Below are 17207 nucleotides of genomic sequence, written 5' to 3'. Positions count from 1 at the left end.
TTGCCTTCTGCCCCATGCCAATTTGCTCCGACCAGCTTTCCTCGTTTGTCATGAAATCCTGCACTTCCAAATGGAACATAGCTCATATGAGACTTACCTATAATATGATGAATAAGCAACGATCCATAAAGATCCTTAGGGTGTACTACCTCTCATGAACTGGAGCTTCTTTATCCAGGAAGAAATGGGACCCTAATGAGCCTCTCCCATTGTCTCTTAAGATGTCAGTGGAGCATCTTTGCTCTCAGACTGTGTCAGTGCTCAGAGCTGAGCAGCCCGAAGAAGCTGGAGTGGGAGCATCGTGAGCATGAGCAGCAGACAGCATGGGCCCTGGCCATCTGAGATATAGGAGCTGTGAAGTGCCATGAGGCCGCATTTGGGTATTTTTGGTATTGGAGTTCCTCTTCATGTGCACAGAAATACAGCACTTAGCTCAGGTAATTCATTATACAGTAGAAAATTGAGCCATTCTCATTGAAATAGAATATGGATTATGTTCAGGGGATGAAAACAAGTAAATTTCAATTCATCCAAAACTTAGATCCCTTTCACAAGTTTTAAACAACTTATATTTTGTAAGAAGGAGAAAAGGTACCATATGTCCATTTACTGATGGATAAACCAGGCCCTACAAAGGCTGTGTAAAACTCCAAACTGGCCAATTTAGAAGGTCTCTTAATACCACCCTAAAGCTCTTCCCCAAATGGGATTAAATTAAGATACTCATAAACCAGAATTCATTTATTTGAATTTCAATCTTTATCTTTACATTTATTTATCTGGTTTCTCTCACAGAATATATATTCCTTCTCCAAAGTAGAAGAAAAAATTGGTATTTATCTTTCCCACTTTTCTAGAGGATTAAAAAAGAATACCTGAATGGCTAAAAAATCATAAAAATATTTCATAGAAGCTTATGATTTATTCTCTTACACAGATCAAAATTTGACATTGCCTTATTATCATTGAACACTACACATTTTCTCTTCATCTCAACAGTTTTATCTGGATCGGATTCAGATCTTGTTCAGAACAAGAACACAGAGAGCAAGAAGAAACTTGTGGACACATTATGAGATTATAAGCCCTTTGGAAAGATTTGTGAATGATCTGATGGAATTAGATGCATTTCAAGAGGTTGGCAATGGTAATTAAAATGAGCACTGGAATATTAAAGCCTCATTTGTTATGAGAATAATAGCTTGTCCATTACTCATGATTTATCAGACATAAAATACATACATAGTTGTTAGAAGTACAAACTTCTAACTCTTGCTTTATGATAAAATGTATGTAATGTGACTTAGCATGGGATCCAATAAAATGTTGAGGAAAAAGTCAACATGCAAATAGTGCTCTAAAAAATTTAAACAATAGTTTCACTTCTCTTTCTCCAGGCCTTCACTAGCTGATGTCTAAAATAATAAATTTCACAGACATGTTGGAATCACCATTAAATAGGAATGTGAATGCACAGCGGTAGAGCAAATCTCCAGTTTTGCTACAAAGGGTCAAAGAGGTGTAATACCCTCCTCCCCATCAGGAAAATGGAAATTAAATACACTTTCTAATGGTTAAATTAAGGGTGTGGTGGGGAAAGAATGAGTGGAATACAAACTGTGGTGTTCTCCCTGAGAGGGGTTTTCGGGTAGCACTGAAGAGGACGTAGCTGGCAACAACTGAGAACATTCCCCACATAGACAGAAATCACCACCAGTAAAGTTTTTTTATAACATTTTATTGGAGTATAATTGCTTTACAATGGTGTGTTAGTTTCTGCTTTATAACAAAGTGAATCAGTTATATATATACATATGTTCCCATATCTCTTCTCTCTTGCATCTCACTCCCTCCCACCCTCCCTATCCCACCCTAGAGAGGTGGTCACAAACCACCTAGCTGATCACCCTGTGCTATGCGGCTACTTCCCACTAGCTATCTATTTTATGTTTGGCAGTGTATATATGTCCATGCCATTCTCTCGCTTTGTCACAGCTTACCCTTCCCCCTTCCCATATCCTCAAGGCCATGCTCTAATAGGTCTGTGTCTTTATTCCTGCCTTACCCTTAGGTTCTTAATGACCTTTTTTTCCCCCCTTAGATTCCATATATATGTGTTAACATACGGTATTTGTTTTTCTCTTTCTGACTTACTTCACTCTGTATGACAGACTCTAGGTCCATCCACCTCACTACAAATAACTCAATTTCGTTTCTTTTTATGGCTGAATAATATTCCATTGTATATATGTGCCACATCTTCTTTATCCATTCATCTGTTGATGGACACATAGGTTGCTTCCATGTCTTGGCTATTGTAAATAGCGCTGCAATGAACATTTTGGGACATGACTCTTTTTGAATTATGGTTTTCTCAGGGGATATGCCCAGTAGTGGGATTGCTGGGTCATATGGTAGTTCTATTTGTAGTTTTTAAAGGAACCTCCATACTGTTCTCCATAGTGGCTGTATCAGTTTACATTCCCACCAACAGTGAAAGAGTGTTCCCTTTTCTCCACACCCTCTCCAGCATTTATTGTTTCTAGATTTTTTGATGATGGCCATTCTGACCGGTGTAAGGTGATACCTCATTGTAGTTTTGATTTGCATTTCTCTAATGATTAATGATGTTGAGCATTCTTTCATGTGTTTGTTGGTAATCTGTATATCATCTTTGAAGAAATGTCTATTTAGGTCTTCTGCCCATTTTTGGATTGGGTTGTTTGTTTTTTTGTTATTGAGCTGCATGAGCTGCTTATAAATTTTGGAGATTAATCCTTTGTCAGTTGTTTCATTTGCAAATATTTTCTCCCATTCTGAGGGTTGTCTTTTGATCTTGTTTATGGTTTCCTTTGCTGTGCAAAAGCTTTGGAGTGTCATTAGGTGCCATTTGTTTATTTTTGCTTTTATTTCCATGTCTCTAGGAAGTGGGTCAAAAAGGATTTGCTGTTATTTATGTCATAGAGTGTTCTGCCTATGTTTTCCTCTAAGAGTTTGATAGGCTCTAGCCTTACGTTTAGGTCTTTAATCCATTTTGAGTTTATTTTTGTGTATGGTGTTAGGGAGTGTTCTAATTTCATAGTTTTATATGTACCTGTCCAGTTTTCCCAGCACCACTTATTGAAGAGGCTGTCTTTTCTTCACTGTATATTCTTGCCTCCTTTATCAAAGATAAGGTGACTATATGTGTGTGGGTTTATCTCTGGGCTTTCTATCCTGTTCCATTGATCTATATTTCTGTTTTTGTGCCAGTACCATACTGTCTTGATTACTGTAACTTTGTAGTATAGTCTGATGTGCAGGAGCCTGATTCCTCCAGCTCCATTTTTCTTTCTCAAAATTGCTTTGGCTATTCGGGGTCTTTTGTGTTTCCATACAAATTGTGAAATTTTTTGTTCTAGATCTGTGAAAAATGCCAGTGGTAGTTTGATAGGGATTGCGTTGAATCTGCAGATTGCTTTGGGTAGTAGAGTCATTTTCACAATGTTGATTCTTCCAAACCAAGAACATGGTATATCTCTCCATCTATTTGTATCATCTTTAATTTCTTTCATCAGTGTCTTATAATTTTCTGCATACAGGTCTTTTGTCTCCTTAGGTAGGTTTATTCCTAGATATTTTATTCTTTTTGTTGCAGAGGTAAATGGGAGTGTTTTCTTAATTTCACTTTCAGATTTTTCATCACTAATGTATAAGAATGCCAGAGATTTCTGTGCATTAATTTTGTATCCTGCTACTTTACCAAATTCATCGATTAGCTCTAATAGTTTTCTGGTAGCATCTTTAGGATTCTCTATGTATAGTATCATGTCATCTGCAAACAGTGACAGCTTTACTTCTTCTTTTCTGGTTTGGATTCGTTTTGTTTCTTTTTCTTCTCTGATTGCTGTGGCTAAAACTTCCAAAACTATGTTGAATAAGAGTGGTGAGTGTGGGCAACCTTGTCTTGTTCCTGATCTTAGTGGGAATGTTTTCAATTCTTCACCATTGAGGATGATGTTGGCTGTGGGTTTGTCATATATGGCCTTTTTTATGTTGAGGAAAGTTCCCTCTATGCCTACGTTCTGCAGGTTGTTTATCATAAATGGGTGTTGAATTTTGTCAAAAGCTTTCTCTGGGGCTTCCCTGGTTGCGCAGTTGTTGAGAGTCTGCCTGCCCATGAAGGGGACACGGGTTCATGCCCTGGTCTGGGAAGATCCCACATGCCGCAGAGTGTCTGGGCCCCGTGAGCCATGGCCACTGAGCCTGCGTGTCTGGAGCCTATGCTCCGCAACGTGAGAGACCACAACAGTGAGAGGCCCGTGTACCACACACACAAAAAAGCTTTCTCTGCATCTATTGAGATGATCATATAGTTTTTCTCCTTCAATTTGTTAATATGGTGTATCACGTTGATTGATTTGCGTAAATTGAAGAATCCTTGCATTCCTGGAAAAAACCCCACTTGATCATGGTGCACGATCCTTCTAATGTACTGTTGGATTCTGTTTGCTAGTATTTTGTTGAGGATTTTTGCATCTATATTCATCACTGATATTGGCTTGTAGTTTTCTTTTTTGTGACATCTTTTTCTGGTTTTGGTATCAGGGTGATGGTGGCCTCGTAGAATGAGTTTGGGAGTGTTCCTCCCTCTGCTATATTTTGGAAGAGTTTGAGAAGGATAGGTGTTACCTCTTCTCTAAGTGTTTGATAGAATTCGCCTGTGAAGCCATCTGGTCCTGGGCTTTTGTTTGTTGGAAGAATTTTAATCACAGTTTCAATTTCAGTGTTTGTCTGTTCATAGTTTCTATTTATTCCTGGCTCAGTCTGGGCAGGTTGTGCATTTCTAAGAAATTGTCCATTTCTTCCAGGTTGTCCATTTTATTGACATAGAGTTGCTTTTAGTAATCTCTCATGATCGTTTGTATTTCTGCAGTGCCAATTGTTACTTTTCCTTTTTCATTTCTAATTCTATTGATTTGAGTCTTCTCCCTTTTTTTCTCGATGAGTCTGGCTAATGGTTTGTCAATTTTGTTTATCTTCTCAAAGAACCAGCTTTTAGTTTTATTGATCTTTGCTGTGGTTTCCTTCATTTTTTTTCATTTATTTCTGATCTGATCTATATGATTTCTTTCCTTCTGCTAACTTTGGGGGTTTTTAAATTTTTTCTTTCTCTAATTGCTTTAGGTGCAATGTTAAGTTGTTTATTTGAGATGTTTCCTGTTTCTTAAGGTAGGATTGTATTGCTATAAACTTCCCTCTTAGAACTGCCTTTGCTGCATCTCATAGGTTTTGGGTAGTCATGTCTCCATTGTCATTTGTTTCTAGGTATTTTTTGATTTTCTCTTTGATTTCTTCAGTGATTTGTTCGTTATTATGTAGTGTATTGTTTAGCCTCCATGTGTTTATATTTTTTACAGATTTTTTTCCTGTAATTGATATGTAGTCTCATAGCATTGTGGTCAAATAAGATACTTGATATGATTTCAATTTTATTAAATTTACCAAGGCTAGATTTGTGATCCAAGATACAATCTATCCTGGTGAATGTTCCATGAGCACTTGAGAATAATGTGTATTCTGTTGTATTTGGATGGAATGTCCTATAAATATCAATTAAGTCCATCTTGTTTAATGTATCATTTAAAGCTTGTGTTTCCTTATTTATTTCCATTTTGGATGATCTGTACATTGGCGAAAGTTGGGTGTTAAATTCCCCTACTATGAATGTGTTACTGTCAATTTCCCCTTTTATGGCTGTTAGTATTTGCCTTATGTATTGAGGTGCTCCTATGTTGGTGCATAAATATTTACAATTGTTATATCTTCTTGGATTGATCCCTTGATCATTATGTAGTGTCCTTCTTTGTCTCTTGTAATAATCTTTGTTTTAAAGTCTATTTGTCTGATATGAGAATTGCTACTCCAGCTTTCTTCTGATTTCCATTTTCATGGAATATCTTTTTCCATCCCCTCACTTTCAGTCTGTATGTGTCCCTAGGTCAGAAGTGGGTCTCTTGTAGACAGCCTATATACGGGTCTTGTTTTTGTATCCATTCAGTCTGTCTATGTCTTTTGGTGGGAGCATTTAATCCGTTTACATTTAAGGTAATTATCGATATGTATGTTCCTATTTCCATTTTGTTAATTGTTTTGTGTTTGTTATTGTGGGTCTTTTCCTTCTCTTGTGTTTCTTGCCTAGAGAAGATCCTTTAGCATTTGTTGTAAAGCTGGTTTAGTGGTGCTGAACTCTTTCAGGTTTTGCTTGTCTGTAAGGTTTTAATTTCTCCATCAAATCTGAATGAGATACTTTCTGGGAAGAGTAATCTTGGTTTTAGGTTTTTCTCCTTCATCACTTTAAATATGTCCTGCCAGTCCCTTCTGGCTTGCAGAGTTTCTGCTGAAAGATCAGCTGTTAACCTTATGGGGATTCCCTTGTGTGTTTTTTGTTGTTTTTCCCTTGCTGATTTTAATATATTTTCTTTGTATTTAATTTTTGATTGCTTGATTAATATGCGTCTTGGCCTATTTCTCCTTGGATTTATCTTGTATGGGACTCTCTGTGCTTCCTAGAGTTGATTAACTATTTCCTTTCCCATATTAGGGAAGTTTTCAACTATAATCTCTTCAAATATTTTCTTAGTCCCTTTCTTTTTCTCTTCTTCTTCTGGGACCCCTATAATTCGATGTTCATGCATTTAATGTCCCAGAGGTGTCTGAGACTGTCCTCAGTTCTTTTCATTCTTTTTTCTTTATTCTGCTCTGCAGCAGTTATTTCCACTATTTTATCTTCTAGGTCACTTATCTGTTCTGCCTCAGTTATTCTGTTATTGATCCCTTCTAGAGTATTTTTAATTTCATTTATTTTCTTGTTCATCATTGCTTGTTTCCTCTTTAGTTCTTCTAGGTCCTTGTTAAGTGTTTCTTTCATTTTCTGTATTCTATTTCCAAGATTTTGGATCATCTTTACTATCATTTTTCTGAATTCATTTTCACGTAGACTGCCTATTTCCTCTTCATTTGTTAGGTCTGACGGGGTTTTGCCTTGCTCCTTCATCTGCTGTGTGTTTTTCTGTCTTTTCATTTTGCTTATCTTACTGTGTTTGAGGTCTCCTTATTGCAGGCTGCAGGTTCATAGTTACCACTTTTTTTGGTGTCTCTCCCCAGTGGCTAAGGTTGGTTCAGTGGGTTGTGTAGATTTCCTGATGGAGGGGATTAGTGCCTGTGTTCTGGTGGATGAGGCTGGATCTTGTGTTTCTGGTTGCAGTTCCACGTCTGGTCGTGTATTTTGGGGTGTCTGTGGCCTTTTTATGATTTTAGGCAGCCTGTCTTCTAATGGATGGGGCTGTGTTCCTGTCTTGTTAGTTGTGTGGCATATGGTGTCCAGCACTGTAGCTTACTGGTTGTTGAGTGAAGCTGGGTGTTGGTGTTGAGATGGAGATCTCTGGGAGATTTTCGCCGTTTGATATTATGTGAAGCTGGGAGGTCTCTTGTGGAACAGTGTCCTGACTTTGGCTCTCCCACCTCAGTGGCACAGCCCTGATGCCTGGCTGGAGCACCAAGAGACTGTCCTCCACATGGCTTTTGGGAGGTCTGAGGTCTTCTGCCAGCATTCAGTGGGTGTTCTATAGGAGCAGTTCCACGTGTAGATGTATTCCTGATATATCTGTGGGGAGGAAGGTTATCTCCACGTCCTACTCTTCTGCCATCTTCTCCTGTCTCCACCACCAGTGAAGTTTTATTGTGAAATACTAAGGGACAACCCACATCTGCAACAGGGTCACCAGCTGTCAGAGAGATAAACAGAAAGGCTCCTTCAGTGACTGAGGGCCAGATGGCATATCTACTATTACATGATTCAGAAGCTACTCTGGGGCAGGGGGAAGCCACCTTCACCATCCTGTCTGGAACATGCACCTGGCTCAGCACCCACCTGCAAGCTGCTCTGTACATGCACAGCTATGGAGGGCACAGTTATTTGAACATTAGGATGGGAAATAATCCAAAATATCCATCTTCTGTCACCTCCTTCTCCAGATATTTCAGATGAAAGGAACTTTAGGGTACAACAGCTATGTGATTTTGGACAAATGAGCTGCACTTTAGTTGTAAAATCGGGGGCCACAATGTCTGCTTCCCCTATGTTGACTGAGGTGGGGAACAAATGAGATTACAGCTGGGAAAGTGCTCTGGAAGCAGTACTGGGCCACAGGGAGCCGAGCGGCTGTTGTTACAGCACATATGCACTGTGATGGCAAAGGAGGGAGTGGTGTCGATGCAGCAGCATCTGGGACTCTCCTGCCTGCTGTCCCACTGCACTCTGCAGGGCTACTCTCACATCCCTACTGTGGGGTTACCTTGTCCCTGATGATTGGATCTGCAACCCACCATATTTTTTCTTGTCTCTTCTCTTCAGTTATTGGTGCCCTGTCCAGGCAGCCCCAGATGTGGATCAGACTCTTTTGTGTCCCTCTGTGTGTAACCCCTTTGTGGCCTATACCACTGACCTGAGTCCAAGTAGCCTTCAGAGGGTCATTTAAGTTGGCTGGCCTCAATCCCACTTGGCAGGAAGCAGGATAGACTGTGCTGATGGGCTGTGGGGTCAATGACTTGTTATGGTTACCATAGTGACACTCTTACTCTATAGATCAGGCCTAATGTCAACTACACACCTCCTTATAAAAAGCATAATAGTAATAACCTTTGATCTTTTATGTTTTATCACATTCAGACTAACCACCTATATATGTTCAGACCAATATACGAGGAGGCTGCCAAAGAGGTTTTGTCTCAGGTGTAGACTTTAATAGGTAGTGGCACCTGGCAATACTCTGTTGAGTAAGATTTTGAGCTCGGGTCTTAGTTTAGCAGTAAAGAGTATCATGATCAGTTAATTATGTCTGCCAGTGATGTGGAAAAAGTTGCCAGAGCACGCATGTCACATGTTTGTCATCTGAGTATAAAAAAGACTGATGTCATTTGTTTGTTTACTTTCTTCATCTTTGTGATAAAAAGAGGTGGCTTAGAAAAAAAGTTTGTGAGTATATTTTTGGGTCCTTTAATAAGAACTTGGTTATAATAGTCTCAAGGTCAATAACCAAAATTATTTGATAGAACTTCAAGATTTAAACCAAAAAGGCCCAAGGCTACAGCCATTCTTCTTTCCATGTCAAATAAGAAGACATCTTCCAGGCTTTTTATTCTTTTTATTTCTTCATCTCATAAATGGCCTGGATCTGAAGTCTTCTTAGAGTGGCTGTAAATCTTCTTTCAGAGAACACTACAGTTGTTATTATATATATGTATTTGAACAAAAATACACACAGATCAAATCTGAAGTAACTATTTGGAGAGTCAAGGAAAAAAATCTTATAATAACTTACCTTTTTTTGTCTTTAAATTACAGGCAGTACTTTCAGGGAAGAGTAAATACTCTTTACTTCTGTCCAAATTAGTCAGATCATTGCTTTAATTTTCCATTCTACTTTGTGGGTACTGCCAAAGCTTATGAATGAGTTTGCACCTTTGTTTCTGAAATTGAGATAAAGATATATATATCTAAACAGGAAAAACAGGCTTTACTTAAGGAAGTAGAGTAGTTTTCATGAGGGCCACAAACCACATGCTAGGTAACCAGGACTCAAGATATGTTTCCTTTAGCACTCAGCGTCAGCAACTTTGACTCTACTGGTGATAATGAAAGTGTGCAGCCCCTTGAAAAATCTCCTCTGTATCTAGATCATTCATTTCCCATAGCTGATCATAAAGATTTTTAGCTATGATAAATGATAGATTTTGGCTTTTTCTTAGTTTATTACTTCTGATATTAGAAGAGGACATGGACATAAACTCCACCTTTCAAAATCTGATCATCTCTCATTTGCATTTTTCATCTTTTTGTTTTAAGAATTTGATTCACTTTTATATCTACCCCATAAAATGCTGATTTTTTTTTAAATAAAAAGTTAAGATTCAGTTCAGTTTAATTTAGTGAAACTACCATTCTCCTATGTTTTATACTTTAGATTATAAGTCAAAATTTACAAGACTAATCCATTTCCTCTAATCAGTGGAGCTACACTCTTTTACAGTTTGAAGTGACGACTGGACTATATTCTTATAAAACTAGTTCTTTCCCTGTAGGTCTATAAGTACAACCTATTTCTAGAAGATGCCAAATTTCTCTTACTTGGTGCCTGGATTTAATTAACAGTAAATAACAATGTTCAAATGTATACACATGCTACTTTAAAAAAAACAGCCCTTGGAGATCAGAAATAAAAGGAAAGCAAAATATCATTATAATGTATTGTGTATGCAAATATTTAATTTCTTAACTATCTTTAAAGTGGATACCCAGTGCCGTGTTTTCTCAACATGCAAGGGGAAAGGTCAGAAGTTTGCATGATGAATTCAATAATTGTATGAGAACTCATTTTGAAATGAGGGCCACATTTCAGAGCAATTTAAAAGATTCTTTATCAATTTCCAGAGCAGTTAAAACTTCTCATTTTTAATAATAACTGCCACATATGAAATGTAGGAATGTTGTGCCTCATAAATAAATGCATGAAATATGTGAAATTGAGGCACATGCATGCAAAGGAGGAAACCTGCCAGCTGGGACACATTAATAATGCCAGAGGGGTCACCATCTGGGCATGTGTGGATAAAACACATCTGCATTCCTGGCAAAGGGCAGCCTGTGCATCTGGATCACATCACCCCGTCCTCCCCACCCACACATCATGGCAGGAGGAATTTCCTGACGAATAAGATGCTGCTGAAAGGTACCATGTTTGTTCTTGCAGCCATGCACATAATGAATCTGAAAAGAACTGCTAATCAAGTCAAAACAAAGGAGTCTTTTCATTTGTCTAATTGTACAGAATGATGAATGAGTCACACAGTATGAAAGAAAGAAAGAAAGAAAAAGAGAAAGAAAGAAAAAGAGAAAGAAAGTTGTGTTATGCCCATTCCCTTTGCGCTACAAATCCCAAACTATCTGCAACCATTTGTAGTGTGTCTGTGTGTATTTGTATGGGTGGGGCTGGAGGGAGAGCAGAGGGATGCTCAGAGGTAAGCAGAAAATTATAATGTCCTGGCTCCAGGAAATACTGCTGCTATCAGTTCAAAGTCAATGAAGGAGAGTGTGGACAAATCGAACAAGTAAAAATACGGAATCCTGGCATATGAAGGGCTCTTAGAAATTCACTTGCTCCATATTTCTATCTTCAAATCAATTGACTGTTGATTTTGCTACTTAAATTCTTAAAGGAGATTCTGCAGTGGCATATATGTATGCATGTAAGTATGTATACAACTATGTATGTATTTGTGTATTAAAAAGATTCGAATAGATAACACTTTATTGGTACAATAATATGTTCTAGTGTTTCACAACTATTAATAGGCAGGAAGTTTGATTTAAATAGAGCAAATTTTCAATCTGTGGCAAATTATTTGCCTGTGTATTGAGGCAAGTTAACAGTGTATCTGAAGCTGAAATTCTGTGTACTTACTCATCAAGCCTTCTGTTGATTTGAAGAGCAGTAGAAAGATTCTTTTTTGGTGCACCCTCCTCCATTTCCTGGAGATACGAAAAACAGGATACATAAAAGAAGGTGGCGAGGGTGTAGTTGAATGAAATTTTAGTTTTAATTAAATGCTGTTAAAAGCATTTGGGAATGATTTAAGTCTGAGGCTTTGCCTATGTCTATACTGTATCAACATTAGCAGCTGGAAAGAGAAAAATTCAAATATCCAGATGTTCAGTCTATGTTGTGCTAAAAATGTGATCGTGTATTTACAAACATTCAGGAATTTAGTAGTATCTCAAACAAAATATGAAAAATTTTCTACTAGAAAGTAGAAACTTTTTGGCATCACCTAGGAGCAGTTAATGTTATATTTTTCAACTTTATTTTCTTAATAACCTACTTCCTTTGCTTTAGGTATTTATGATAAGCTGCTCTGATGTACACAGCTCCTATAGACCATACAACAGAATTAGTCTAGACAAATTAAATGAGCACTTCAGAAGACAGACAAATTTGTTAAAAGCTGTATCTAAAAAAATTCTGAGCTTTTGGATTGGTCTCTTGCCTCTGAAGTACCTGGTCCAAATTATGCATGAAATAATGTGAAAGTAATAATACTTTATGCATAATAAATAATACCTTCAGAGCATAAATATTATGTATAAATAATTATAATACCTTCAATGTACAAAGCTGTTCACACATATTATTGTGTGTGTACTTCCTACTTTTTTTTCTAAATTCCTCCCTTTTTTATCTGTAAACTCCCACTCCCACCATTTATCATTGATTGACTGAATTGTTCCATCTCAGTACACAAATATAGGAGTATCAGGATTGTTAACCTGTACCCCACGGGAAACAACCTTACCCACTAGTGATCACATGCAGCTCTTATTGCCTTCATCTTACAGACTCCTCTCATTTCCAAAGGCACTCAGAGTAGCACCTTTCCCCCTGATTCCCTTCAATGTGGTTGTTTCACACACTTGTAATGCACTTAGATTTTCTCTTCACAGTCTGCATTTCTCCCTGGGATTCCCTAAACTTCTTAAATGATTTTTTAAAATTTGCATACCTTAAGGTCTGCTTTTGTGCTGTATAGTTCAATGGGATTTGACAAATGCATAATACCTTGTAAGCAAAATTACAGTATCATACAGATCAGTTTTACTGCCTTAAATTCCCATTTCACTTCCTTATCCTTATCCTTTTCCTTCCCTGAGCCACTGGCAACCACGCATCACTTTATTGTCTTTGTTTTTGCATTTTCCAGAATGTCATATAATTGGAATCATACAGTATATAGCCTTTTCATATTGGCTTGTTCCTCCATGTATTTTTGTGGCTTGATAGCCCATATCTTTTTACTGCTGACTAATGCTTCATTGTATGGAGGCACCACAGTTTGCTTATTCATTCATATTTTAAAGGACATCTTGGTTGCTTCCAGTTTGGGGTGATTTTGAATAAAGGTGCTATAAATATTTTCATGCAGGTTTTTGTGTGAATGTAGGTTTCAATTCAATTGGGTAAATACCTAGTAGTGATCGTTGAATCATAAGGCTACATTTAGCCTTGTGGGAGGCTGCCCAGCTGCCTTCCAAAATGGCTTTACCATTTTGCATTCCCACACAGCAAGAGTTCCTGCTGCTCCACATCCTCATCAACATTTGGTATTGTTAGATTTTTTATTTTAACCATTTTAATAAGCATGTATTTGTAACTCATTATTGTTTTAACTTGCAATTCCCTAATGACAAATGATGATGAGCTTCTTTTCATATGCTTATTTGCCATCTGTATATCTTCCTTGATGAGCTGTCTTTTTAGATATTTTGACATTTAAGTGAGTTGATTTCTTTTTTTTTTTTTTTTTTTTTTTTTTTTTTTTGTGGTACGCGGGCCTCTCACTGTTGTGGCCTCTCCCGTTGCGGAGCACAGGCTCCGGATGCACAGGCTCAGCAGCCATGGCTCACGGGCCCAGCCGCTCCGCGGCATATGGGATCCTCCCAGACCGGGGCACGAACCCGTATCCCCTGCATCGGCAGGCGGACTCTCAACCACTGCGCCACCAGGGAGGCCCGAGTTGATTTCTTATGATTGAGCTTTAAGTATATTTTGGATAGCAGTCCTTTATTAAGTATGTATTTTATAGTTAGTTTCTCCCAGTTTGTAGCTTGTCTTTTCATTCCCTTAACAGTGTCTTTCACAGAGCACTTTTTACTTCAAATAAAATCCAACTTACCAATATTTTCTTTCCTGGATCATGCTTTAGGTGTTGTATCTAAAAACTCATCACCAAATGCAAATTCATCTAGATATTTTTCCTATGTTATCTTCTAGAAGTTTTATAGTTTTGCATTTTACATTTAGGTCCATGATCCATTTTGAGTTCATTTTTGTGAAATACATAAGTTCTATGTCTAGATTGTCTAGATTATTACTTTTTTTGCATATGGATGGCCAATTGTTTCAGTACCATTTGTTGAAAGATATCCTTGCTCCATTGAATTGCCTTTTTGCTCCTTTGTCATGGATCAGTTGACTATATTTGTGGGGGTCTATTTATGGGCTCTCTATTCAGTTGCATTGATCTATGTGTCTATTCTTTCACCAATACCACACTGTAGTCATTACCACAGCTTTATAGTAAATCTTGAAGTTGGGGAGCATCACTCCTCCAACATTGTTCTTCACTGTTGTGCTGTCTATTCTAGGTCATTTGCCTTTTCTTATAAATTGTAGAATCAGTTTGTCAATGTTCACAAAATAGGTCTCTGGGATTTTGATTGGGATTGTAGAACCTATAGATCAAATTGGAAAGAATCAACATCTTGACAATATTGAACTTTCCAATCCATGAACATTGATTATCTTTCCATTTATTTTAGATCTTCTCAGTTTTTGCGTATAGATCTTGTACATATTTTGCTAGATTTGTACCTAAGTATTTCCTTCCTAGGTATTGCAAATGGTATTGTGTTTTAATTTTAAATTCCAGTTATTCATTGCTAGTATATAAGAAAGTAATTGACTTTTGTATATTCACCTTGTTTCCTGCAACCTTGCTATAATCACTTATTATTTCCAGAAGTTTTTCGTTGATTTTTTTGGAGTTTTCCATAGAGACAAACATGTCATCTGCAAACAAAGATGGTTTTATTTCTTCCTTCCCAATCTGTGTACTTTTTATTTCCTTTTTTTGTCTTATTGTACTAGCTAGGACTTCCAGTACAATGATGAATTGTGGTGATAAGAGGAGACATTTTTGTCTTCTTCCTTATCTTAAGGGGAAAGCATCCAGTTTCTCACCATTAAGTATAATGTTAGGGTAGGTTTTTTGTAGATATTCTTATCAAGTTGAAGAGTTCCCCTCTATTTCTAGTTTGCTGAGAGTTTTTATATGAATAGGTGTTGGACCTTGTCAGATGCTTTTTTTACATCCATTAATATAATCATGTAAGTTTTCTTCTTTACCCTCTTGATGTGATTGATTGCATAAACTGATTTTTAGTTGTTGAACCAATCTTACCTACCTGGAACAAATTCCACTTGGTCATGGTGTATAATTCTTTTAATGCATGGTTTAATTCAATTTGCTTCTATTTTGTTTAGGATTTTTACAATTATTTTCATGAGAGATACTGGTCTAGAGTTTCTCTTTCTTGTAATGTCTTCATCTGGTTGAGGTATTAGGATAATGCTGGCCTCAAGGAATGCATTCTGATATATTTCCTCTGCTTCAACTTTCTAGAGATTGTAGAGAATTGGTATCATTTTGTCCTTAAAAGTTTGGTAGAATTCACCAGTGAAACCATCTGGACCTGGTGCTTTATGTTTTGGAAGGTTATTAATTATTGATTCAATTTTTAAAAATAGATATAAGGCTTATTCAGACTATTTCTCCTTATGAGAGTTCTGGTATAGTTTGAGTCTTTCAAGGAATTAGTCTATTTCATCTAAACTTGTAGGCATACAGTTGTTCATAATATTCATTTATTTGCTTTTTATGTCCATGAGATCAGTAATAATGACCCTTTATTCTTTTCTTATGTCAGTAATTTGTGTTCTCTCTCTTATTTTTCTTTGTTAGCTGGCTAGAGGTTTATTAAATTTATTGATCTTCTCAAAGAACTAGCTTTTGAACTAGTTTTGAACTCTTCTCCTCTTAGCATGACTTGTAATTTTTGGTTGAGAAGTTCTTATTGAGGTTCTTATTTGGGTAGTAAGAACATTTAGTGTGAGATTTTGTGTTAATTTGGCTAGCAGTTGGGCTGTGTTTGATGTTTGCTATGTGTTAGAGGATTCAATTTCCATTAGTATACGTGTTTGTGTCTCCCTTTTTGTCACTGGTGTCCCTAGAAATGCATTCTTGTGTAGCTTGCAGCTCTTTCAGCTGTAATCCACTGTTATACTGGATGCTTGATGATATGGGGGTCAGGTGGTGGGCAGTGGAAGTGTTCTATTATTCTGTGATTAAGCCTTGGTCTTTTAGTAGTCCCCATACTACGACCTTCACAGTGTTTCTGAACTTTTTGTTTTCCCCTGAGGTGAGACAGGAAGGCTAGAGGGGCCTGGAGTTGGGTCATTTCCCTTTCTCCACATTGGCTAAGTCTCTGATAAAATCTTTTCCCTTGCGGTGCAGGTCTTTGTCATGGTGAACACTCTGGGTCTAGTTCAAAATAATTAACTTTTCCCCTAACCCTGTCAGAAGCACAAAAGTTCTTCTTGGCTTTTTACCATGAGAAGAATTGGTGGGATCCTTGGAGGTAAAACCTACAAAAATATGGGCTGTCCTTAAGACTGTGGCCCCAGGAGTTTCTCACTCTTACACTGGCCTAAACTCTACTTCCAGCAATTCTTCCAAGTTACCCATTAAGTGTTTCCTCCAGTTTATGGCTCTTGCAGCTTCTGCTCCCAATAAGCAGATCTTAGTTTTGAGTGGCTGTATTCATCTGTCTTTCCAGTTTTGTGGGTGATGGCTTTCCCTGTGACCTCAATTCTCTGAGAGGTCCAGGAAAAGTCACTGACATTCAGTTTGTTCAGCTTTTTTTTTTTCTTGTTATATGGGAGTGATGACTTTCAAGCTTCTTACATATTAGAGCTGAAACTAGAAGGCCTTCCTATTTTTAAAAATTCCATCAATTTTAAGATCAGGAAACAGGATCACTGTGGTAAGATGAGTAGCTACAGTTGTCTAACTACTAATACATCTCACAGAACCAGCCCGGGGAATACTCCTAGACAAAGCAGATGGTAGAGTAGGAGGGTGTGCTAAGGCAGGGTACACAGGTGTGATGTTTGAAAAAACAATACATCAAAATCTCCTAACAGAGAATGTAATTTAATGGGGGGTGTCTTCATTTTAGCTTTACAAAAGCATTCAGAAAAGGACTCTTTTATTAGTAAACTGCTTTTACAGTGTATGATTAAATTTGCACAAATGTTATATACAAGTCATATCCCTTGAATGTATTCAGAGTCAACTAACGGTACTGAACACTCATTATGTATCTAGATATTCTCACAAGGAAATATTCTGAATCACAAGTCTGGGAGATGAGCTCTTATCTGCAGTGTTTGCATTTTGCAGATTAGGAAACTGGGATTCAGAGATATTGAAGGAGCTGATCCTTGATATGAGAGAAAATAACTAGTGAGGTTGGATTCTTGTCTCCTCTCTGC

The 17207-nt window shown here is 37.4% G+C and overlaps 1 protein-coding gene across 1 annotated transcript in view; it reads right to left on the bottom strand.

Annotated features, from left to right (window-relative positions):
- Positions 1–17207, bottom strand: part of RNF175 (ring finger protein 175) — a gene marked incomplete at both ends in the record, with an annotated part of 79219 nt that overhangs the window by 36226 nt on the left and 25786 nt on the right. Inside the window, 3 exon segments of the mRNA XM_079711013.1 lie at positions 1619–1708; positions 7678–7730; positions 7734–7766. Of these exon segments, the coding sequence (XP_079567139.1) occupies positions 1619–1708; positions 7678–7730; positions 7734–7766 (176 nt within the window).

This window comes from Hyperoodon ampullatus, assembly GCF_949752795.1.
Source record: "Hyperoodon ampullatus genome assembly, chromosome: 1".
Lineage (NCBI taxonomy): Eukaryota > Metazoa > Chordata > Mammalia > Artiodactyla > Ziphiidae > Hyperoodon > Hyperoodon ampullatus.
Note: the sequence above shows the minus strand (reverse complement) of the source record. Positions and strands in the feature narration are given on the sequence as shown.